The sequence below is a fragment of the Gossypium hirsutum genome, chromosome D12 (assembly GCF_007990345.1).
Source record: "Gossypium hirsutum isolate 1008001.06 chromosome D12, Gossypium_hirsutum_v2.1, whole genome shotgun sequence".
Classification (NCBI taxonomy): Eukaryota; Viridiplantae; Streptophyta; class Magnoliopsida; order Malvales; family Malvaceae; genus Gossypium; species Gossypium hirsutum.
In genome coordinates, this window is record NC_053448.1 from 50,076,354 (window position 1) to 50,102,609 (window position 26,256).

Below are 26,256 nucleotides of genomic sequence, written 5' to 3' on the forward strand. Positions count from 1 at the left end.
TTAACCAGTTTTCATGTTTGGTTTAATTGATTTATTCAGTTGATTTTTGGTTTTGACATTTTAAACCAATAAAGGCAATAAGTCCATAACCCATTTACATACCCAAGCCCAAATTTAAAACTTAAACCCAAATACCTATTAAAACTTAATACTTTTTGTAATACCCCTTATCTGGTCCGATCACCGAACCTGAGCTATAGGAAGCTACAACAGTCAACGAAACAGTTACATGCAAAACTTAATTAAAAAAAATTTGATTAAACATAATTATTTTATACATACTCACAAGTCATGTTTTACAAACAAAATCGATTCTAAATCGAGCTTACGAAAGCTCTTAAGTTGACTCGAGTAAGAATAAGAGTCATTCTAAAAGATTTTACAAAAATAAGAACATTTATGAAAAACAGGGGACACGACTGTGTGTCCAGGTCATATAACTCTCTGTGACTATGTGGTTTAAAAGTGGCCATTTCCACCAGATCTCACACGGCCGTGTGACTAGACCATGTAACTTTCGGGAATTGTGTAGCTCCAAAAACTCATTTTTACCAGAAATCACACAGCCGTGCCACTAGCCCTTGTGGTGCAAGTATAGACCATTTGGTGTTTGTTTTAAAACCAACCTTTAAAAGTAACCTCAAAAATGCATTTGGCAACTTTTAAACATGTTCAAAACATCCCAAAACCAAGCCAACACATATTATATATCAACCTCCTAAACAATCTAATCAATATGCCACATTGGCACCATTATACAACAAGGTCATAAGAACATTACATACCATTCAAGTAAATTGATATAATTCCACACCATTCATCCAATTCAAGCATGCAACTAAACATTTGTTACCATCAAAATTGTATCAAAACCATCCTACCATTTTCATCATATTAACTCAACCTTTTCACATTCAAAATTGACCATTTATAAACTTCAACCATAGCTTACTATAATGTCATTATGCACATTTTAAACATCATAATAAGCATCTACAACCAACCACATTCTTGGTTCAAACTCATGAACACTCCAAGTAAACACATATACAATCCAAGTATTATATATATATATATATATATATCATATAAACATTCAAAACAAACATTATATAAGGATCATTTCGGCATCTTCCAACATAAACACTTATTCACATTAAAACCTATACACATGCCACATAATCATGTCTAGAATGATTTAAAAGTCTACCGGGATTGAAGCTAGATAGTGTGAGTTTTGAGGTGATCCGATGGACATGTTCTGCAAAATGTCAACTACAAAAACAGAAAACAAAACAAAGTAAGTATTACGAATACTTAGTAAGTTCATAGGTTCTAAAAACAATAAACTCACCTATAATCACAATTAACATACTAATTAGCTAACTATACAACTCCTGTCATCACATTTCACAAAGGTAATGTGAGTTTGTAAAATACGAGATTTATAAAATTTCAATTCGTACGATGTAGATTTCATTTAGTATAATTCTGATAAAATTATCAAACATAAAATCATTTACACCAGTCCAATCACATATATCTATTTCTAATCACAATACATTCTATCGTTCAATCATTTTTTATTTTTACATTAACTGTTTAGCCTGATGAACTATAATAAACAGATACGGATACACGAGTAATACTAAACACACTAGAAAGCAACGTAGTGCTGTACAGAGGCACTGAAGTGCAAACAGTGGCACCAAACTGCAAACCCGTATAAGCGCGCAATTGACCCTATTGACATGCCAATTGTATTCTTTCCTATCATATGTCCATCTGGGCACATTTAATACAACAATTCCATTCATTACAATTAAGTCCTTTTCTCACCTTTTATATCATTTCAAAAACAAGTCAAAATACAATTACACGTTATGATATCATAATTCAGATACACACAATACATTTATGCATATATCTACATCATATGAACTTACCTGTAAAAACTACTAATGAATTGAAGTGTAGGGACTAATCAACAATTTTTCCTTTTTTCTCGATTATCTATTGATTGATTCAAATCTTGATTTATATGGTAATTCATTCCAACTTATCAGTTTAAAATATCTTATAGTAATTTCCTAAATTTTTATATTTTATTCAATTTAGTCCCTAAAACTGAAGCAATCACAACTTTAACATTTAAGCCCCGTTTTTCAAATTGATTTCATTCACATCATTCTACAACCTTTTAATATCTATATTTACAGAAATTTCATGCCAATATCAAAATTATTATATTTTATTTCCTATGTTCAAAACTAACAACTTTTACTTTACAAATTAGTCTTTTTTTCATTTCTAAGATTATAAACTAACATATAAACACCAAAAACTTCAAAAATAGTCAATTACAATATTTAAAATCTTTAATAGTTTTACAATTTAACACCCGGATTAGCTAATTCGAGATACAATGATCTCAAAAATATAAAATTCATAAAAAAAAATGGCATTAGAATCACTCACCATGCAAGGGCCGAACCTTCAAACTCTCCAAAGCTCTCTTCCAATGGTGAAATTCGGTGGAAGGAGGAAGATGAAACAATGGTTTCTCTTTCCTTCCACCTTTAGCTAATTATTTTTATTATTAATACATTTTAATTTCTTTATTAATTTTAGTTAAACATCATTATAAACAGTCCAATATTAAAATATAAGGTTTAATTATCATTTAAATCCTTGAAAAAAATTATATTCAATCCTTTTAACTAATAAAAATCAATAGCGATTAACATTTATGATTTTTATGATTTAATCCTTATATCTTAATTAGTCACTCGTTCAACAAAATTACATATCCAAAACTGAATTCACCTAAACAATAACTCCACAAATATTTTGGGTTCGGTTTATAAAAACGATATCCCGATACCTCATTTTCGAACACTACTAACTTTAGAGTCATTACACTTGTACATTAATTAAATATCAAATAAATAAATTTCCTAAATCAAAATTCAATAATATACTAAAATAGACACGTAAATATTATTAATTAATATTTACAGGCTCAATAGCCGAAAATGGGGTTCTGAAACCACCGTTTCCGACATTATTAAAAAATAAGTTGTTACACGCTTAAAACCCAAACCTATTAAACTTAATGCCCATTAATATTTAAAACTCAAATTGATAATTTAATTTTTATCATTTAATATATATAAGCTAATATAATTTTAATATTTATATGTAAGAAAATAAAAATTAATTTTTTTATCATTTAATTTTTATAAAATTTATATGTACAATAATTTGAAATTGCATATTTCCTGGAAAAATCTTTTATCACTAATATATATATTTATATTTAATTTTATAAAAATTAAATATTATTTTATGATATTCATTTTAATTTTTATAAAATTTCATACATGAAAGTAAGGACGGTCATGTAAGAAAACAAATATTTTTTGAGTTCATTAAAAAAAGTTTGATTTAATTTTTAATATTTTATGATTAATTTGAAATAAAAATAAAATTAAAAGTGATACGATATACTAAATTAAAAAAAGGAAGACAATAATGTAAAAACAAATTAAAGGAAATAAAATTATAGGTACCTAAATTAAAACTTTTTCCCTCACCAAATTTACCGAGTACTAGGCACCACATTTGCCCACAACCACAATACCAATAACCTTCTCTACAAACTCCTTGATTTTCACGTCCTTTGTTATTGTGCCATCGAATTAAGAATTTGTTGTAGAGTTGCTGACATGGCTATCTACCTATTGGTTCTCTACGATTTCATCATCACCTATATATCCTCAATTATGCATGTACTCAAACACAACCTCAAATGCAACAAACTCATTTTGGGAACAACCTAAGGACATTGATTATTACCCTTTTCAACTTGAGGCTATAATTTTTGGCTCAACTTAAATTTGATGCTTGTCAATGTTGAAAAAAAAAAAGGAAAAGCTAAATCTACTTAAGTCTTCTTCATGGTTTTTTTCCTTGTTTTATTTACAAAATTATTATTTTAATAAATAATGTCAAGTTAAAAAATTAGAAAATATATATTCATTTATTTATATGTATTTTTTTATAATTTTGTATGTATTTTTATAAAATCTTATATATTTTTATCAAAAAAATAAATGTTTAAATATTTTTTAAAAGTTTCCTAAATTTTATTTTTGATTTTATAAAAATCAAGACTAAATTGACGTAATGTGTGAGGTTGAGGGTTGAGTTTATTGAATTTTTTGAAATTAAGACCAAATTGATAATATTTGTAAATATTAGAAGGCTAAATTTGTTATTATGTCAAAGAAAAAAGTCACGTCAGTACTTCCTTAGTGATTTAACGGATGAGTGACCAAAATATTAAATTTCAATAACATTAGTGACTAAAATAACAATTTTTAAACTTAAATAACCAAAACAAAAACATATTAATAATTGGAGGATTATTTATATAGTTTACTCAAAATTTTAAGACATGTATTCATCAATTCATTAAGGTAGGAATAAAATTATGGAAAAATTGAAACTTATCCTATTTTTCTAGATGTACCTTTCCATAGAAATAATTGGGTTAAGGGTACTTAATTTTTTTTATCCAATTACAATTATTGAATTGTAAAAATACACCTACTTAAATCTTAACAATTTACCGTTAAAGTCCAATGATTTTGTTTTTCTGGTTATGTTTGCCTCATGCAACATTGATATTTTCTTTATATATTTATTAAAATATAAAATTAATAAAAATCATAAATTTTCATATCCACGTACCTTAGTGATGGATATAAAAGCAGTTGGAGTCAACCTGAAAAGTCTTATTATTTTATAAATGGGGAGCTTCTTAGAAGTTTCAAAATGAACACTCTAAGCTCCTTGAAGCTTCTTATTTTTATAAATGAGAAATGCATATAAAATGCTTTGTTGCTTCTACTTCAGACAACTCTAAGCTTCATACAAAGGTAGGCACATTATCATTATTTCCTTCTTTTGTTTCTTAATTAACTTCATCGCTATTTGCTTGTGTTGTGCAGAAAAATAGATCTGCATATTTGTGAAGGCAAAGGAAAAGGAAGGGACGACATTTCAAGTTATATAAAGATGGGAACATGGATATGGATATGGATATGCATATGCGGTGGATTCCTAAGTCCAAAATCGAAATGGTTCAGATGGCCTGAGCGACTGGTTATTTTCACCTTTGGTATTTTCACCGTTTCCTTCCTACTTCATATATATGTATATATATATAAGGATTAATCTGTCTTTAGTAGGATTTATCACTTCATACATACGTGTCTTCTTTTTCACTTTTTTCTTAACTGATTGAGTATTGCATGTAACTAGGTATAGAGAACTACTTATTATGATTAACTAAAGCATATAGATGTTAGGCTCCTGTTCAGCTAATCCCTTGCAATCTTAATTATATACTCTCAGTTCAATAACCACAAGAATTTCATTTTGGCCATATATATAGGTCTTGTTTTCAGCAAGGGCTTGATGACTTTAGTGCTGCAGAACCTATCGTCATTCCTAACAGATTCCTTGAATTTGAAACTAAAAGAAGCAACTACAATCGTCAATCTTCAAGAAAGTCTAAGGAATATGTTGCAGATATGTGTCGCCCTCTGCATCGATGCCTATCTTGGTTACCGATGGATGTTGATTCTTTCTAGTCTTCTATATTCTGCTGTAAGTTTGATATTAATTTCAAAATCATTTACTGGGCTGTTGCTGCGTCACTCCAGCAAACATACATATCCCACGCTCACAGCCAAGTTTGAATAACATAGATTTATATCATGCAGGGACTTTTCCTCTTAGCACTCTCAGTGCCTGGTGGTGAACGATGTCCTTCGAATTGTTTTAAGGAACTAAAGCATACGAGTTTCTGGGAAGGATTAACTCTTGTGATTGTGGGTGGGGCTGCTCAAGTTATTCCCCTTTACGCCCTTTCTTTCGAGCAAACCAGGGTCTCAAAAATCCCGGAAGACTGTGAACCAGAAAGGGTTCAAGTTGGATGCTTTAGGTTTAGGGTCAAAATAGGAGGCTGGCGGTACTTTCTGCAGAAAGTAATCAGATGGCTTCTATTTGTATTCTTGATAATGGGATCCCTAACATCAGTCTTTTGTTTTTTCTTTTATTACGACGCATGGAAACAACGTTTTGTCCAATCAGCCGTTGCCATATTCATTGGTTTACTTTGGTTTCTTTGTGGCTTTCCTTTCTATGGCCCTCGTCGACTGCAGCCAAGTCCGCTTTCGATTATGCTGCGTACCTTAATCGCGGCTTGGCGGAAGAGGCATCTCAAATACCAAATAAACTTGGACGAGGAAGATCAAAATCATAGTCTTACAGACCATCTTGAGTGAGTTGCCCTCTCCCTGCCATTTCTTTTTACATCATTTTGCATCGTTTTCGTACTTCCCATGATTTGTTCGTTGTAGTGTTAAACATATATCGATGCTTTCCATAAATACAGGCTGCTCAACAGTGCTGCAGTGAAAGAGTCACCGGCAGATGACAATCTACGAACGAGATGGATACTTTGTACCGTGACAGAAGTAGAACAAACAAAGCTTCTTTTAGATATTATTCCAATGTCTGCAACTTTCATTGTGTATGGCATGGTGAAGTCTCTTGGTAATACATTCTTCATCGAGCAGGCAGACACAATGCGTGGCGATATATCGGTTGTACTTCTTCAGTTGATGCAATTGATCTCTAATATTGCTGTCAATAAAGGGTATAAAATGATGTTGGAGAAACGGATACAAAGAATTAAAAGACGGCACTCTGATGGAGTGAAGATCGGCATAGGCATGTTGACCTCCATACTATGCTGTGCTGTTGCATCACAAGTTGAGTCCAAACGGTTAAAAGCTCTGAAAAAGAAGGGGTTGTTGGATAATCCCGAAGCTCCCATGTCAGTATCTTGGTTGCTTCTGCAATTCATTTTCCTTGGTGCAATGGAAGGGTTAGCCGGGGATGGAATCCTCAATTTCTTCGGTCATTATGTACCGGATTCAAGGAGATATGGACCTGTATTTGCAAGTTCACTCACAGGATTTGGAACAATACTTAGCATTGGATTCATAGCTATTATAGATTATTACAGCAGGTTCAGATATAAAGAAATTTGGATTGGTGAGAGTGTAAACGAAAGTCGTTTGGATTTAATCTATCGTGCATATGCCATGCTCGCCGTACTCAACTGTTTCATCTATGCTTATGTCGCCTCATCGTATTCTTATGATAATATCATAGGAAGACTAGGAAACGAACAAGAAATACCAGTCTTGGAAGTTCAACAACAACAAGAAACAGCAGCAGGAGATCAGGAGAACAAACAAGAGCAAGAGGAATATCAGTTGCAGAGGATGTCAGTGCGTTAGGCTGCTGTTTTTTCATGTTTAATCATGCTTGGATGTGAGTGCCAAAATATGTATTATTTTATGTGCTTTTTTTTCCCACTTTTCTATCCATATTTGAGGTTAATGGCTGCACTCTTAACAATGTCATTCTAACACCCCGATATCTGATTCGATAGTCGGATATGAGCTACAAAGTGTCATATTTGTTGTCAGAGCAACTGAAATTTATAATATTCAATTCACCAATCAATATGCATTCAATTATAAGTAAATCATGCGTATTAAACATTATATGGTCATTGTTGAGTCTTATACAAGCTTACGAAAATTCGTTTGCTAATCCAAGGTCTATATGAACCAAAATGTAAAGAATAAAAAGTTTCAAGTTGACGTTGCGACTTCGGAGTTTCCTCATCACAATGTGATTCTTTGTAAAGGCTTGTCGTAACTTTGAAGCAACAACGTCACTGCGAGTATTTTGCTTCGTTCCTCATCACGACGGTAGGGATTCATCGTCACGATGTCAAGAGTTCGTCGTCATGGCGTGACAATCTGTTACCAACAAAATTTAACCTGCTCAAATTTAAAGACCTATATTTTTATTTATACATTCTCCAGGCAACCTATTTACAACTTATCAATAACTCCAAGTGATAAAATGCTAAACCATCCAAACCAAATTCAACCATACATACTCTAAACTAACCAAACATTCATTTAGTTTCATAACCATATATCATAAGACACCAAATTAACTAATTGAACACATCCAAACACCATTTCAAATCCTAGGCAAAATATCATGTCATATTCAACTTAGACATTTGAGACATTTAGTTAAAAGTTTGTAGGTACATGCCAAAAGATCAAAATGAACCACTTAATAAAAATTTTGTTGGGTTGAAAACGATAGTTGTAACAGTCAGTTTTTGAGTCTGATCGGAATAGTGGTTCGGGACCACTTAACCGATTAAAGATATTTATTTTACTATTTTAATAAGTTTTACAGCATAATAGAATGATAGTATAAAAAATTTCGTTAAGAAATTTTACCGTTTAAATGCTTAATTTGATAAAAAGGACTTAATCGCGTAAAATGTAAAAGTAGCATGCTATCAGTTAAGAGTATTTATTTGCTATGATAAGTTAAATATGAGGTCCTTAATATGTTATTGGACCAATGATAGTGGTTCTGGTCATAAATGACCTTATAATATGTGAACTATGCATTTATTTCATTAAGGTTAAAATGGTAATTATATAATTAAGTTAATTATAATAAAACATAACAAAATGGTTCATTATTTTCTCATCTTTTTGAACCGAAACTAAAGAAAAGAATAGGGTTTTAAATGCTTAAACCATTCGGCACTTGTGTGGCTTGATTAAGGTATGTTATTTGCTCGGTTTTTGATGATTTTTACGTTTTTGAGATCGTTGCTTTGTATTCTAGCTAGCCCATGCTTTAATTTTAAAAGTTATTAATGATTTTGTGAAGTTTCATTGATGAATACTTGAGCTTTTGAATGTTTGATAATGAAAAATGATTATTTGTTGATAGATTTAAATGTTTTGTAAAGTGATTTTTGACAAAAATGAGCATTAGGGATTTAAAAAAAAAGATAGAAATATTGTGGTTAGAAATGAGAAATAAATGAAAATATGGGCTGATTAGAAGCTATATAGTATTCGTCACAGTATATGTATAAAGAAATTTTGTATATTTTGTGTATTTGTAAATTAGGGACTAAAGTGTCAAAATGTGAAAATATGAGGGCTATTTTGTAAAAAGGCCAAAATATATGTATATGGATTGAATTGAATGATTTGGTAAATAAATGGGTTAAATTTGAATTTATATAGATCAAGATAAACAAATACCGGAACTTGATCGGGAGAAACAAAAGTTAGACGGGTAGACGAAAGTATCCGAGCAAATACGAGGTAAGTTCGTATCAATAGAATCAAACTTTAATTATGTGAATTTACTTGTATTTGATTTGAAATAGAATTATAATTGTTTAAAATGTATGATATTAAAATCCAAAAGCTTGATTGAGGAAAATATTGAGTAATACCGAGCCCCTTTTGAACTTAGAGAAAATCGTAGGATACAAGTGACATGTCACTAGGATACAAGTGATATATCAACTCTTATGAGCTTACCGTTTTAGCTCGATAGAGCTTATCGTTTATCAACTCGGAATGAGCTTACCGATCATGGCTCGAAAGAGCGGAAATGATAATGAATTGACAGATTTTTGATAAATACACTTATAGTGTACCACCTGTGTATCCTTCGACATTCAAAAAGGTTCAACAGACATAATTACTGTTACTGATCATATGAATAAACTATGTAATTATATGAATAAATTACTGTTGATATGTACAAGTTACTGTTGATACGGATAAATTTATGTTATTACTGATGAATTACAGGTTATACGAATAGGAACGAATTGATATAAAGGTTATATGATTTACACGATTTATAAGTTACATGAAATATATGATTTACGTGGATTATTTGTTTTATGAATATATGAATTATAGGGACGACATGATATATTTAGCTATATGCCTTGGATTGATTTTATGATATATGATTTATATGAATTGAGGAATGAATTTCGATGCTAAAAGAATGTTATATGTTTGGTTTCATCTTTATGAATGGATGAATATATGGATGTGAAATGACTAACTTGTGAATGGCGATGTGAATAGGCTTTGTAGATAAATGAGTTGATTTTAATTACTTTAATGCTTAACGTTAAATTGGTAAGTTTAATTCTATATTATACGACTTACTAAGCTTAATGCTTACTTCATTCATTTTCTTATGTCCTATAGATTTCGGAAGCTAGCTCGATTTCAGACGAGGTTGGAGATTAGCTATCACACTATCTAGACGATATTCGGTACTTTTGGATCTTTTGTAAATAATGTAAATATGGCATGTATAAGCTAGTTTATGGGTTGAATTATATGGTCATTTATGTTGGTGAATGTGGTATGAATTTTGGGGTTTGATTAAGCTATGTGATATGGCTTGAGTTGGAAATGTTTGGTTTGGTATGGAAGCATTATGTGTTATGCTCATTTTGCGATGAATTTGATAAATGGTATTTTGGCATAAATGAGACATATGTGTGACCAAATGAAATGTCATTTTGGTATGTGTTTACTTGTGAATTCGGTAAGATTTTGATTTGGTATAACAAGGATTTGTATGCTTTATAATGTATTGAAATGAGATATGAACATATGTTTGGATATAAAATTGATACATGAAATTGACATTGAATTTGGTATGTTTGAGATGGTATTTAGTAAATATTCAATGTTTTACTGTTCTGAACTGAATTAAAGGTCCTGTAGTGCCCCTTACCTATTCCGGTGACGGTTGCAGGATAGGGGTGTTACAATAGTCTAGATGCTGACTTCAAGTCCTAAGGCCCTGAGAATTACCTGAACCTGCGTATGGAGAAGACAAACCATACGCTGAACAATAATACTAAGTGATACACTTACAATTCAAGTATATGCAACATACAAATGATATCTAATCAATATATACTAAATACTATCCTCTTATCATCAATCTAAGCATGCAACATGATTACATTAATTACTAAAATAATTTAACCAAATTGTACCACATATGTTCAATTCTAATTATATAACATTCATTCATAATTCTTACAAGGATTTGTGCCAATCTCATACTTTGATTCGTTTTCTAGAGTCTATTGACTTATTCACATTTGTTTTGACCTTCAAAGCTTGATTTCCAATTGTTTTCATAATCATTAACATATTTCCTTTTTATTTCTATCCACTTATGTACATATTTAACTCAATGATACCTTATGATTCATATGCACATCATTTAATTAAATTTATGATTTATTACCCCTATTAACTTGACTCGGGCTCGAACGAGTACTCGAATCATCCAACCAACACACCGAATTGACATCGAAGTGCATCATCGGACAAACTGAATTAGGGTAATTGGCATGTAACATGCATACTGGCGTAGAAAACACATCCTGGCACACAATACGCATACTGACACAAAGTGAATTCTGGCGCATAATCTCATATATAAACTTAATCCTATGGTATGTCAACTATATTCGTCACAACCCAAACATATAATAGGATATCATTTTCAACTCATTTACGAATTAGTACAATTTGCAATTATCAAACATATTCACTTTCACAATTCAATTATATAAACATTTCATCTATACTTCATAACATTCAACACATTCTCAACCAATCTCATAGTATCTATATGTATCAATTCAAACATTTCATGTTATTTTACATTTTAGTCCTCTATTTCAGTAATCACAATCAAACTCAATTCAGAACTTATATTGTCGTTAATAACTCACCTTGAATACTTCTAAATATAGTTAACATGCAGATGTAATCAATTAATATAAGCTTAAATTGTAAATGTACAAACTGAGATTTCGCACGTCACTCGTCAATAATTTTCGTTTTTCCTTTCCCTCTCGATAGTTCAGTGTTGTCATTAGCTAAGAATAATCATAGAACATATCACATTATCAAATTCCAACCAAATTAGAACCAAATACCAAATTTCACATATTTTGCAAATTATTCAATTTAGCCCGTAAAATCGGGACAAGCATAACTTTTAATTTAGGGTCTCAGATTAAAACCTAATTAGGGACTCTCTATTTATGACAATTGTACATTTTATTTAATTTTGTCACTAATGTACAAAACTAACAATTAAGCTTTACAATTTAGTCTTTTTCATATACTAAGCTTAATTTCTAACAATTTAACACATTAACCATTCAGTTCTCAACCATGAAAACTTTCTAAAACTTTAACAGTTTCACAAATTAGTACATGAGTTAGCTAAATCAAGCTCCCATGATTCAATTTCCATAAAAATAAAAGAAAAAAGGCTAGGGAACTACTTGAAATTAAGGCCAAAAAGCTTGAAAACCTTGTAATGACGTCAAACACTTCTTCTTTTCTTAGAACCGATTGGAGAAGATGAGTTTTATATCTCTTTCCATCGAAAATCCATTTATATAATAGGATTAAGCTGTTAATTAACTTAATTAATCATATTTTAATTATACAATTCTTAATTTACATAAGTTAATGTCCATATAATCATACCGTCCACTAACACACACTTTAGCATGGTATAATTGTTTTTTTGAACCTTTGATTAATTGCAATTAAAGTCCCCAAGCCATTTACTAATTAAAAATCTATAGCGATTGTGCTTCACAATTTTGTCCATGGGTCCTAATTAACCACAATTTAGGCTAAATTAACTATCTAAATTTCAATTCATCTATACTTTAACTCCGTAAATATTATTATTAAATATCTATAGACTCGATTTACGAAAACGATGTCCCAAAAAAGTATTTTTCGACACTACTGAAAATCGGGTCGTTACAGTCATCTCCAAGGTTCGAATCTATGCTTTCCTCTTGCAAGTGCAATGTGTCTTACCATTGCACCTAACCACTTGTTGGTATTAACTTTTATCTTAGTTATGGAGTCAAGATGTACAAGCTTAATCAAACTCAAACTCAATTAGCTTAATTATATCTCGAGTCAAACTTGAGTTTAAAAATAGATGTTCGATCCAACTCGAACTTACTAATATTTGGGCTCAGGTCGATTATACATGGCTAATCTATAATCTATATAAAAGCACGAGTTTAGAAAAAATTTTGAATTGATGAAAATGCCCTTTATTTTCTACCATATTATCAAATTCGTATTTAAAAATAATTATAATATTTAATTTAGAAGTATTAGTTAACATTTTGAAATAAAATAAAAGTTGTGATAATTACATTTAAAAATAATTACAATTTAATAGAAATTGTGATAATTACACATTTAAAAATATTTAGAATTTAAATTACAATTATTAGTTAAAATAAACTATGCTAATTTAAAAATAAATTTATTATTTCTAGAGAACTCTAAGCATAAACTATAAAGAAAGAAATTTTGATATTTATAATCATATATGTAAAATAGAGTTATTACTCAAATACAATTCTAAGCATCTTAATTATCACTTAATTAATATTAGAGTTAGTAAATTAGTTATTATTTTAAATAATATTACTTTGCATTAACTACATAAAATAAAATTATATTGTACGTTGAATGTGTTAAAAATGTTTTAATTATTATTTGAAAACTTTTTATTATAATATTTGAATTAAAAAGTTAATATATTTTAATTATATTCGGTAATTCAAACAATAAATATTATTTTATGCTAATTACTGTAATTAAAAATATAATTTTTAAAAAATAATTAAATATTAAATGCACAAAATCACATGCAATGAATGTGACATTAGAAGCCATTATATATAAAAGCACGAATTTGAAAAACTTTCGAACTGACAAGAATATGCTTTATTTTTCATCATATTACTAAATTAACTTTAAAAATAATTATAGTTTAATTTAAAATTATAGTTAAAAAAGTTGCGTTAATTTTAAAATAGAGTTATTACTTAAAGAAAACTCTAAGTGTAAAATATAGAAAATTTATGATAATTATAATTATAATTGCTTGAGTAGATCTCTAACAATATTAATTATCACTTAACTAACATTAGAGTTATATACCAACTAAAATTTGAGTTTATGTTTATAAATAGCATTCGGTAATTAAACATATTCAAAAAAGAAAAAAGAAAAATTAAAGCCATAGATTTTCAAAGAGACAATATCGAATTATATTCAAATAATGGCATCAGAAAGTGATCAAAGATTATCTTAATGGATGGCAAAGTAATATAATATTATGATATTATTTTTAAAAAAAATTATAAGTTTATATTATGTGAAGCAAACACATTTAAGATTTTATTTTATTTATTTATTCGGTGAAAAATATTATGCGAGATTGTTTTTTTTTTTACGGTGACATTTACTGCATAATTTGCTGATTTTTGTCAATTCTATCATCAGCCAATCACCAAATAAACTTTAATCTGAATTTCAAATACTAGTTTGGCTAAAAGAAACAACCCCCCCACCCCCCACAAAAAAAAAACAAAAAAAAAATACTACGGGAAACTTCATGTTGAGTACACAAGCTGGTTAAATAAATTTATTCTTTATTACGAAGAAAAGGGGAATAAGTCATCAAATCTTCGGGGTTTGGAAGAGTTCAAGAAAGTCTGTCTGAACTGAGAAGTTTGCTAGCATTATGATTGGATGCTCCTCGCTTTCAGCATTGCATCTACATTACATTGTGCACCCTGACGATGTTTGCCCCTCCGAAAGTTTAACAAGATTTGTGCCATGAGCAAATCTTTGAGTTAGAAAAGAGCTAATCTAAAGTTTTGGGAAGACCATTAAATATTTTCAATAACACGAATAATAATTAGTCAACTCGTCAATTAGCATCAAAAGATGACTAAAAAGGAAAAAAAGCAAAAGTTGACTGTGATCAATTCATTTCTGTCTCATCTTTCTTCTGTTTCACACCAGAATTTCCACCCGCGTTGTGGAAACTGGTTAATAGCGATGAAAAATATATATATATAATTAAAAACATGCAGAGTCAACCTGAAAAGTATTTAATTATTGTTTTCGCAGCCTCCTGTCTTTTTCCTTAAGAGTTTCGTCGCTACTATTAGAAACAAACAAAGGAAGTGGTTCTCAAAAGTTTATATAAAACGCTTATCAATAAATCAGGAACATTCCAAGTCGGTTTTTGCTTCTGCTTCTGACAACTCCAAGCTTCATACAAGGTAGGCCCAGTTTGTTAACTCTTGCACCAAGATTTTCTAGTTTTGAGCTTAACGTACGTTAAAGGGATAGATAGATTGGATGATCAGGGTCTCAATTAACTTCACTATCTTCTTTCCAGTATTAAAAAAAAAATTTCCGTATTTCCCTCGTACCTAGTTCAACATTTAACTGTAAACTATGTTCTACCATCACATTTTAATGATAAATCTAAATATTGTTTCAAGGTATCACTTGACTCAAACCCTACAATTAATGATAATAAACTTTCCTTCTTTTGTTTCTTAATTTAACTTCATTGCTATTTGCTTGTGTTGTGCAGAAAAATATATTTCTGCATATGAGTGAAGGTAAGGGAAGGGAGCACATTTCAAGTTATATAAAGATGAGAACATGGAAACGGATATTCAGGGGACTCCTAAGTCGAATACGAATATGGTTCAGATGGCCTGAGCAACTGGTTATTTTCACCTTTGGTATTTCACCATTTCCTTACTCTACTATCTTTTTAGTAGTGTAGCAGGATTTATCACTTGATCCTTATATGTATTTTAGGTATTGCATATAAAGCATGAGACTAGCTATATAGTGAAGTAATCTCTTGCAATCTTAATTATAATCTCAGTTCAATGACCCCTAAGAAAGTGTTTTGGCCATATATATAGGTTTGGTTTTCTGCAAGGGCTTGATGATTTATGTGCTGAACAACCTTATGACTTTCCTCACTGATTTCTGGAATTTGAACCTAAAAGAAGCAGCAGCAATCGTCAATCTTCAAGAAGGTCTAAGGAACATGTTGCAGATATGTGTCGCCCTCTGCATTGATGCCTATCTTGGTTATCGATGGATGTTGATTCTTTCTAGCATTCTATATTCTGCTAAGTTTTTCAGTTTCTGATTTTTTGTTCCCCTCAATCTGAAAGGAAAGTTCATTGATTATAAAAACAAAGCCATCAGACACAGACATGACATTACATGACATCTGTAAAATTGAAGATTAAAGCTAGATTCTGTAACTGTGATCATGCAGGGACTTGTCCTTGTTGAGTTTAGTTCCCATGCAAAGGTGGCCATGCACGACATGCAAAGGTGGCCATGCTGGAAGAAATGGCAGCAGGCAATCGAGCTGTGGTGTGCAGCAGTTGGAGAATGAAGTTGCTAATTTGCTTGTTGCATTTTGTTACCCTTTAAGCCTTTTGTGATTTAGTTCAAATTGAACTAAGTAGGTAAACATTTTGATGTATCTTTGATGATTGATTGACTGATAATTCAGCAATACAACTTGAGCAAGTCATATTATCAAGTTTCAATGTAATTTAGTGGTGTTAGGTACAAGATTAGGTGGTAACTTGTCTATTTTTTTTTTGTGATGTGTTATCTCATATATGTAATGGTATTAAGCCTCTTTGAATGTTAATGAAAATTAGCTCATTTTTCATTCAAATTATCTCTCTTCTTTTCTGTTTTCCTACTTGCATTCTTCTTTCTGTTTTTCTTGCTTGATTGTTTCTTCTCCAAGCCTCGAGGCTTGCTGTCCAAGCAAAGCTTCAGCAGCTTGCTACTACCTCCAACACTAACAATTGGTATCTAGAGCTTACTTCTTAAGGGATCTGTTATACAAATCTATGACTTCATCAAGCTTTTCACCAGCTGCACCTCAAGTCTTCAATGGAGAAGGCTACCACATATGGGTGGTCAAAATGAAAACCTACCTGCAGGCTTTTGATCTATGGGAGGTGGTCAACTCAGATGTTGAACCAGAGCCACTTAGAGCCAATCCAACAGTGGCTCAAATCAGGCAGCATGCTGATGAGAGAACCAAGAGGCATAAGGCCATGTCTTGCATCCAGAACTCAGTGTCAGACGTGATTTTCACAAGGATTATGGCCTGTGAGACTCCAAAACAGGCCTGGGACAAGCTTAAGGAGGAGTTTCAAGGCACTGAGAGGACAAGGCAACAACAGCTGTTGAATTTGAGAAGGGATTTCGAGAATTTAAAGATGAAGGAAGAATAAACAGTGAAGCAGTATGCAGATAGAATCATGGCAGTGGTTAACAGTATAAGGCTCCTTGGTGAGCACTTTGATGAGGCAAGAATAGTGGAGAAAGTCCTCTCCACTTTGCCTGAGAGATATGAGGCCAAGATATCCTCTCTAGAGGACTCAAGAGACCTAGCTAGCATCTCCTTGACTGAGCTAATTAACACATTTTATGCTCAGGAACAAAGAAGAGCTAGGAGAGCTGAAGATCACCAGGAAGGTGCATTCAATGCCAAGGCCAGAGAAGCCTCGAGCATCAATGCTCCAAGAGGCAAAAAGCCTTGGAAAAGTAGGCCTAAGCCTGATGCTGCAAGGAGCAATGACCAGCCCTGCAGACATTGCAAGAGGCCAGGTCATCCAGAAGACAGATGCTGGTTCAGGCCAGATGCAGTATGTCAACACTGCAAGAAGAAAGGCCATGTTGAGAGGGTTTGCAAAAACAAAACCAAGCCGAGGCAGAGTCAATTTCAACAACAAAAGGTTGAAGCTCGAGTAGTTGAGGACAGTAGTGATCAAGAAGAGCAGGTCTTTGCTGTTTCTTGCTTAGCTGCTGAGAAGAAATGCTAAAAAGGCTGGTTACTGGACAGTAGTTGCACTAACCACATGTCACCAGATGCCTCCTTGTTTAAAACCTTGGATAGAAGTTGCAAAACCAAGGTCAAGGTTGGAAATGGTCAGTTCATAAGGGCTGAAGGAAGAGGAGAAGTGCTGATATGTACTCCTACAGGCAACAAGATTATTCCAAATGTGCTTTTGGTGCCTGAGATTGACAGAAACCTTCTCAGCATAGCTCAATTACTCGAGAAAGGCTATTCTGTTGTGTTCAAGGACAAACAGTGCCACATTGCTGATCCAAGTGGATCAAGCCTTATGACAGTCACAATGACTGATAAATGCTTTGAGGTGCACTGGCCAAATGACTCAAAGTCAGCATACACAGCTTCTGTTGATGATTCCAAACTTTGGCATCAAAGGCTCAAGCATGCCAACTTCAGATCAATGGCTCGAATGGCCAAAGAAGGCTTGGCAGAGAACTTCACCAGCTCAGTGGAGCATGATGATGTGTGTGAAGTTTGCCAGATGGGGAAACAGGCAAGATTGCCATTTCCTACAAATTCAGCTTGGAGAGCTGCTGAAAGATTACAGCTGGTGCACTCTGATGTATGTGGCCCGATGAGGACTGAATCACTCAGTAAAACCAGGTATTTCATCCTCTTTATTGATGATTTTACAGGGTTTTGCTGGATTTTTTTCTTAAAAAACAAGTCTGAGATAGTTCAAGTGTTTGTGAAGTTTAAAACTGCTGTAGAAACAGAAACAGGTTGCAAGCTGAAATCGATAAGGTCAGACAATGGCACTGAGTACACTTCAGCTCAGTTCCAAGCCATTTGCAATGATGCTGGTATCAAACACCAACTTACAAATGTCTACACACCTCAGCAGAATGGGGTATCAAAAAGAAAAAACAGAAGCTTGATGGATATGGCCAGGTGCCTGTTGTTTGAGAAGAAACTGCCCAAGACCATGTGGGCCGAGGCAGTAAACACTGCTGTCTACCTTCAGAATAGGCTTCCTACCAAAGCTCTTGCATCCAAGACACCTTTTGAGGCTTGGTTTGGTTTCAAGCCTTCCTTAGCACACTTGAAGGTGTTCTAGTAGGCTATAGCTCAGTTAAGAAGGGCTACAGGGTGCTGGATCCTTTGACAAACAAAGTCCAAGTGAGCAGATATGTCATCTTTGATGAGAAGGCTTGCTGGAATTGGGAAAAGAGTGAACTAGAAGCTGCTTCAGAAGACTTGGTGCCTAATCAAGCTGAACTCGAGCAGCTTGGTCCTGAGATGGATGTTGATGATGTGCCTGTAAGAGGCACAAGGCCCCTAGATGAGATTTATGAAAGAGCAAAAGTTGCTATAGCAGAACCTAGTAGTTTTGAAGAGGCTGAGGCAGATGAAGGTTGGAAACTGGCTATGGTTGATGAAATCAACATGATTGAGAAGAACCAGACATGGGAGCTGGTTGATAAACCTGCTGGAAAGAAGACCATTGGAGTAAAATGGGTCTATCGAGCAAAACAGAATGCAGATGGCAGTCTGAACAAGCTGAAAGCCAGGCTTGTTGTCAAAGGATTTAGCCAAAGGTATGGTCTGGACTACTTTGAAACTTTTGCACCAGTAGCCAGACTTGACACAGTCAGAATGATAGTTGCCTTGGCTGCTCAACATCAGTGGACCATTCATCAGCTTGATGTTAAGTCTGCATTTCTCAATGGTTTCCTGGAAGAAGAGATCTACATCGAGCAGCCTCAAGGATTTGTGATCACTGGCAAAGAACACATGGTGTACAGGCTGAAAAAGGCCTTGTATGGCCTGAAGCAGGCTCCTCGAGCCTGGTATGCTCGAATTGATTCCTACTTGCTCAGTTTGGAATTTGAGAGGAAATGCCAGTGAACCAACATTGTATGTGAAGAAAAATCAAGCTGAAACTCAGCTTATCTTGTCACTCTATGTTGATGATTTGTTAGTAACTGGAGGAGACAAGAACATGCTGCATGATTTCAAGAAGAAAATGATGGAAATGTTTGAAATGTCTGATTTAGGGAGAATGAACTACTTCCTAGGAATGGAAGTAAAACAAACAGCAAATGGAATCTTTCTCAGCCAGAGTTCCTTTGCTATGAAAGTTTTAAATAAGTTCTCTATGAAGAACTGCAAGCCAACAAGCACACCAATGGTTGTTGGAATGAAGCTGTCGAGACAGGAAAGTGGTGATCCAGTTTGTGAGACTATGTACAAGAGTCTCATTGGCAGTCTATTATATTTGACTGCAACAAGGCCCGATGTCATGTTTGCAGTTAGTGTGCTATCCAGATACATGAATTGCTGCAAAGATCTGCACTTTCAAGCAGCAAAAAGGGTGCTGAGGTACATCAAAGGCACCATTAATCATGGTGTGATGTTCAAAAGGGTTGAAAACATGAAGCTAGTAGGATATGTCGATAGTGACTGGGCTGGATCGTGTGATGACATGAGAAGCACATCTGGATATGCATTCAACCTTGGATCAGGCATGTTTTGCTGGAGTTCTAAGAAGCAAAGTCTGGTGGCACAGTCAACAGCAGAAGCTGAATATGTTGCTGCTGCATCTGCTGTGAATCAAGCCATATAGCTTAGAAAAATCTTAGCTGATCTAAACCAAATCTAAGAAGGAGCAACAGAGATCTACTGTGACAACAAATCTGCTGTTGCAATTGCAAAGAATCCTGTCTTCCATGGTAGAACAAAACACTTCAACATCAAGCTACATGTCATAAGGGAGATGGAGCAAGCTCATGAAATCGAGCTGGTTCATTGCAATTCAGAAGTGCAAATTGCTGATATCTTTACAAAGGCACTCAATGTGTCCAAATTTGTTAAATTCAGAAGGGAATTAGGTGTCACTAGCATGGAAACTAAGGAGGAGTGTTGAATTTAGTTCCCATGCAAAGGTGGCCATGCACGACATGCAAAGGTGGCCATGCTGGAAGAAATGGCAGCAGGCAATCGAGCTGTGGTGTGCAGCTGTTGGAGAATGAAGTTGCTAATTTGCTTGTTGCATTTTGTTACCCTTTAAGCCTTTTGTGATTTAGTTCAAATTGAACTAAGTAGGTAAACATTTTGATGTATCTTTGATGATTGATTGACTGATAATTCAGCAATACAACTTGAGCAAGTCATATTATCAAGTTTCAATGTAATTTAGTGGTGTTAGGTACAAGATTAGGTGGTAACTTGTCTATTTTTTTTTGTGATGTGTTATCTCATATATGTAATGGTATTAAGCCTCTTTGAATGTTAATGAAAATTAGCTCATTTTTCATTCAAATTATCTCTCTTCTTTTCTGTTTTCCTACTTGCATTCTTCTTTCTGTTTTTCTTGCTCGATTGTTTCTTCTCCAAGCCTCGAGGCTTGCTGTCCAAGCAAAGCTTCAGCAGCTTGCTACTACCTCCAACACCAACAGTCCTCTTAGCATTCTCGGTGCCTGAATACTTCTTCAACAATGGTAAAGAATGTCCTCTAAAGGATTGTTTTAAGACACTGAGACATACACCTTTCTGGGAAGGATTAGCTCTTATAATTGTTGGCGGGGCTTCTCAAGTTATTCCCCTTTACTCCCTTTCTTTTGAGCAAACCAAGGTTGTAAAAGCACCAAAAGACTCTGGACCAACAAGGGTTAAAGTTGCATGCTGTAGGTTTGTGGTCAAACTAGGAGGCTGGCGGCAATTTCTGCAGAAAGTGATCCGATGGCTTTGCCGTGGATTCTTGATCATGGGAATCATCACATCAGTCTATGGTTTTCTCTGTTTTAAAAACAATTGGCATCAACGTTATCTTGCATCAGCCATTGCCATAGTCATTGGTTTACTTTGGTTTCTTTGTGGTTTCCCTTTTTATGGCCGTCGTCGATTGCAGCCAAGCCCACTTTTGACTATGATGCGTACCGTGATTGCCGCTTTGCAGAAGAGGCATCTGAATTACCAAGAACACTTGGGCCAACTTCACTGTCATGACGGCGAAGATCAAAATCAACTTCTTACAGACCATCTTGAGTGAGTTGCTCTCTTCCTGGATTGCTTCTTGGGACAACATTTGAATGCTTTTCTTACTTTGAATGATTTGTTCACCGTAATTTTAACTATATACCCAATGCTTTTGATAAATACAGGATGCTCAATAATGCTGCAGTGAAAGAGTCACTGGCTGATGACAATTTACCAACTGGAAATTGGAGACTTTGTTCAGTGAAAGAAGTAGAACAAAGCAAGCTTCTTTTAGATCTGATTCCAATGTCTGCAACTTTCATTGTGTATGGCATGGTGAAATCTCTTGTTAATACGTTCTTCCTCGAGCAGGCAGACAGCACGAGTGGTGATATACCGATAATAGTTCTTCAGGTTATCAAAGGGGTTACTAGAAATGCAGTCAAGGGAGGGTATAAAGCAGTGTTCGCAAAACGGATACAAAGAATGCAAAGACAATACTCTGATGGAGTGAAGATCGGCATTGGTATGTTAACCTCCATAATATGCTGTGCTGTTGCATCATCGGTTGCGTCCAAAAGGTTGAAGCTTTGCGTGAAAGCGGGTTGTTGAATGATCCCAAAGCAAGGGCCCCCATTTCAGCAGCTTGGTTGCTTCTGCAATTCTGTTCTCTGGGTGCAATGGAAGGATTAGCAGGTAGCGGAATCGCAGATTTCTTTAGTCATGATGTGCCTGATTCAAGGAGATATGGACCTGTATTTACAGACACGCTTGCAGGATTTGGAATACTACTTAACATTGGATTCATAGCTATGATAGATTATTACAGCAGGTTCAGATATAAAGAAAGTTGGGTTGGTGATAGCGTAAACGAAAGTCGTTTGGATTTGATCTATCGTGCATATGTCATACTCGCCATACTCAACTGTTTCCTCTATGTTTATGTCTCCTCATCGTATTCTTATGATAATATAATAGGAAAACCAGAAGACGAACCAGAAATACCATTCTTGGAAGTTAAACAAGAAGAAGAAACAGTGGCCTATGAGTTGCAGAGTATTCCAGTGCGTTAGGCTGGCGTATTCTATGATACTTGGTGATGTGAGTGTGTGTTTAACATAAGAATGTTCAAATTTTAAATCATATCTCAAACAAGAATGCCTTATATGGATTTTTATATATATATATACATCGGGACTAGTTTACGTTGCCATTTACTGCATTATTTGCTGGTTTATATCAATTCTACCATCAAACAAACGCCAAATAAACAATGATTAAAGTTTACAACAAAAATTTCAATTCAATCCGAATTCCAAGTGCAAGCTTGGTTGCACCCCCCCCCCAAAAAAAAATATATAAAAAACCGAAGGAAACTTCATTAGATCTTGACTCTCGAGTACACAATTGTTTAACTAAATTCATTCTTTATTAAGAAGAAAAGAGTAGCAAATCATATGAGGTCTTCAAAATTTTAGCTCACAAATCTGTGGTTTTGGAAGGGTGCAAGAATGGCTTTACTGAGAAGATTGCATTTCCTATCATTATAATTGAATGCTCCTCTCTTTCAGCATTGCATCACAAACTTTCACAGCATCTACATTGTCTCTCACATTGTGCACCCTGACAATGTTAGCCCCTCCAAAAATCCCAGCAGTTACAGAAGCAATGGTTGCAGGATCTCTTTCGCCTGCAGCCGGACGGTTGCAAATTTCACCTAAAAATCGCTTTCTCGATGGTCCAATAAGTAGGGGAGCATGAGAAGCAGCCAAACTTCGCTTAGCAATCTCCGAACGAATGACAGGTAAACCGGTGAGAATGTCCAAATTATGTTCAGTCTTCTTGGAGAATCCGATTCCAGGGTCAAGAATAATCCTCCAAGCAGGAACTCCAGATAATTCTGCATCCTCAACTCTTGAGAACAACTCGGAGGCAACCTGTGAACAAACATCACTGTATTGCAGGTTGTCACGACTCTGCATTGTAGTAGGGTCTCCCCTCATGTGCATTGCAATGTAAGGAACATCAAGGCTAGCAACCATCTTAAGCATGTTAGGATCTAACTGCCCAGCAGATACATCATTTACGAGATGAGCTCCTTTCTTTACGGCCTCTGATGCAACATCTGAATAGAACGTATCCACGGATACGAGCTTCTCCTCCATCTCAGGCATTTCGAGAACAGCTTCTAATACAGGGATTAACCTATCCAATTCTTCTTCCGCAGATATCCTAGAAGCCATCGGTCGTGTAGATTGTGCACCAATATCTATTATATCTGCTCCTGAAATCATCGAACGAACATGAGAAACTGCATTCTGCACAGATACAAACTTTCCACCATCACTAAAACTATCTGGGGTTAGATTAAGAATACCCATGACTGAGGTTTTCTTTGACCACTCCCATAAGTGATTCCGAATTGGTAAAACCCTTTTCATCCCTTCCTTTCCGATGAGGGATTCACCACCCAATTTATCCCACAAACCAAATAGTCCGTCTGAATCTGTTGACAAAGAATGCCAGCAAGCAACGGTATCACTGTTGATAACCAATCCTAGTAAATCCATTAATGGCGCCATTACAAAAGGTCGCTCCCAAATTCTCTCATGGGGGACGGTAAGTATATCGGAACCGATCTGGTACTTTCCATAAAACAAGATATCCAGATCAATTGGCCTTGGACCATACCTTATTCCGCCACTACGACCCATGTTGCGCTCAATTGTCTTAAGCACACCCAGAAGTTCATGTGGCCCCAGCTTTGTAACAGCTCTAACTGCAGAGTTCAGAAATCGAGGCTGATCAGTGACATAGGCCGGAGCTGTCTCATATAAGCAACCATGTTTTGTAATATGGATACCCGATTTCCTCATTAACTGCAAGGCTTGATTGAAATTATTAAGTCTGTCACCAACATTGCTTCCTAAAGCAATCACCACTTCCTGGTCTGGAGATTGAACTTCGACTGAGTGATCCACGGCTGAATGCAGGATCGAACAGAAGGTTGCTGCAGTAAATGTTACATAAATGATCATCAAAAAGCTACAAATTGATTCATTTCTATAGAACTAAAAGATTCAATCTTCTTTTCCATTTAAACCAATCACCAATTCAACAACAACTCACATAATTTAAACAACAAAAACTTGTACATTCTGAAGCTAACTATTACAACTAATTCCAGGAAAACCTAAATTTTAGCATCATGTTATGAACAGTAAGAACAACCCACGGTGAATCAGTGAAATAAACACATCGAGAGCTGAATTTGGCCATCGTTGTATGAGAAGGAAACAAGATTATTTATTCATGTTAAAAACCCATAAACGAAATAGGAAAAGAAGAACCAATTTGACATTTACCTCTACAATACTTTTGGGCACCAATAATCCCATGTTTGGTGGGCAAAAGCTTCTTGAAAAGATTCATATATCAATAGGTTTCTTCAACTGATTCTCATTCTAAAGCAAAAAAATTGATATTTTTATATGTCAAATGACTTTAGCTTTGATAAATTTGCAGCATCAAAACTGCAGTTAGGGATGAGCTGAGGCTGATAAATCCTAGAGTTGAGATGAGGCTGCGGTGGGGAGAAACAGAGATTTGCGCCGATCCTGGCTTTTACCCAGATATAAGAAAAGGAAAACAAGCAAAACTCACCGTTGGATTAATATAATCTATAGTTAAGGGTAAATGTACTTGGCAAGTCCCTGTATTATAGCAACTGGATCGAATTAGTCCCTCTATTATGGAATTAATCGATTTAATCCCTGTACTAATAAAAAAGTTACAAATAAGGACAATTGTTAACGGTGTTAGTTTCTCCAGTTAAAAAGAAAAAGATGACATGGATTTTCTTATTTAAATGGTGTGGATAATTTTTTTGGGTAAATTAAGGGGAAATAAAGCATAAGCCGGGAGAAAGCAACGCCCACACTATCAGCAAGCAACAGCGGCAGCACTCCCCGAGGTGGCTGTTCGTACACCAGCAAATCACCAGCCAAAGATAAACTGTTCTTTGCAAACCAGTCAGCAGCAAACAAAAATAAAAGGGTGGATTGGAGAAAACAAAAGCATTTCGACAGGAGAACCGTTTAGAAACCACACTAAATAGCAGAAGAAAAAAATTGAAAATTTTCTAAGTTGGTTGCTGTCAAGTGTCAACCCTCCCAAATCATTTTTATATCAAACTCTAAAGCCATATAATATGTAAAAACAATTTAACAACAGCTACCAAAAGAAAAAAAACAAAGTCGAAGACTGTCAAGTACTTGCGCAATTTCGGAGTAGATCACGATTCAGCTTTTCAAGCTTTCAAACATGTAGTTGAAAATAGGAAAAACGATCAAATTTGGGGGTTATGAGTTTAGAGGTTTGATAGAAGGTTTTTGATCTTCAAAGCCAAAAAAAAAGTGGAAGGATTCAAATTTTCTGGTCAGTAATGTTCTGAAATATAGAAATTGTTTTCAGAAAATTTTATAAATGCGGTTAACTTATTTTTTCTCTCTTCTATATTATCATTATAGTATTTAATTT

At 34.1% G+C, this 26,256-nt stretch overlaps 2 protein-coding genes and 1 long non-coding RNA gene across 4 annotated transcripts; 2 read left to right on the forward strand and 1 right to left on the reverse strand.

The window, feature by feature from the left end:
* Positions 1 to 4,812: 4,812 nt before the first annotated feature.
* LOC107946361 (protein NRT1/ PTR FAMILY 5.5) lies at positions 4,813 to 7,604 on the forward strand. Its single transcript, XM_016880647.2, has 5 exons — positions 4,813 to 4,943; positions 5,016 to 5,185; positions 5,462 to 5,676; positions 5,793 to 6,352; positions 6,467 to 7,604. Exons 2-5 carry the CDS (start codon positions 5,083 to 5,085, stop codon positions 7,377 to 7,379), a joined length of 1,791 nt encoding a protein of 596 aa, XP_016736136.1. The 5' UTR covers positions 4,813 to 4,943; positions 5,016 to 5,082; the 3' UTR covers positions 7,380 to 7,604.
* A 1,054-nt stretch (positions 7,605 to 8,658) lies between these two features.
* On the forward strand, positions 8,659 to 10,540 carry LOC107947599 (uncharacterized). The gene is made up of 3 exons (XR_001697188.2): positions 8,659 to 8,748; positions 9,222 to 9,302; positions 10,215 to 10,540. It is a non-coding gene; the product is annotated as an uncharacterized lncRNA (long non-coding RNA).
* Positions 10,541 to 22,960: 12,420 nt separating this feature from the next.
* On the reverse strand, positions 22,961 to 26,187 carry LOC107946363 (folate synthesis bifunctional protein, mitochondrial). Of its 2 annotated transcripts, XM_016880650.2 has the most exons (3): positions 25,083 to 25,583; positions 24,095 to 24,727; positions 22,961 to 24,001 (listed from the first exon to the last, which is right to left on the reverse strand). In XM_016880650.2, the coding sequence occupies exons 1-3, from the start codon at positions 25,147 to 25,149 to the stop codon at positions 23,262 to 23,264; spliced, it is 1,440 nt and encodes a 479-aa protein (XP_016736139.1). In that variant the 5' UTR covers positions 25,150 to 25,583; the 3' UTR covers positions 22,961 to 23,261. The 2 variants fall into 2 exon arrangements, with proteins under 2 accessions (XP_016736139.1, XP_016736138.1); XM_016880649.2 differs by having other exon boundaries at positions 22,961 to 24,727; positions 25,083 to 26,187.
* Between the last annotated feature and the right edge of the window lie 69 nt (positions 26,188 to 26,256).

Coding starts and splice junctions, on each gene's coding strand:
- LOC107946361 (XM_016880647.2), top strand. CDS start 5,083: ATGGGAACATGGATATGGATATGGATATGCATATGCGGTGGATTCCTA. Junction 5,186..5,461: donor ACTGGTTATTTTCACCTTTG/GTATTTTCACCG, acceptor CCATATATATAG/GTCTTGTTTTCAGCAAGGGC. Junction 5,677..5,792: donor CTAGTCTTCTATATTCTGCT/GTAAGTTTGATA, acceptor TATATCATGCAG/GGACTTTTCCTCTTAGCACT.
- LOC107946363 (XM_016880649.2), bottom strand. CDS start 25,149: ATGAATCTTTTCAAGAAGCTTTTGCCCACCAAACATGGGATTATTGGT. Junction 24,728..25,082: donor TGCCCAAAAGTATTGTAGAG/GTAAATGTCAAA, acceptor CATTTACTGCAG/CAACCTTCTGTTCGATCCTG.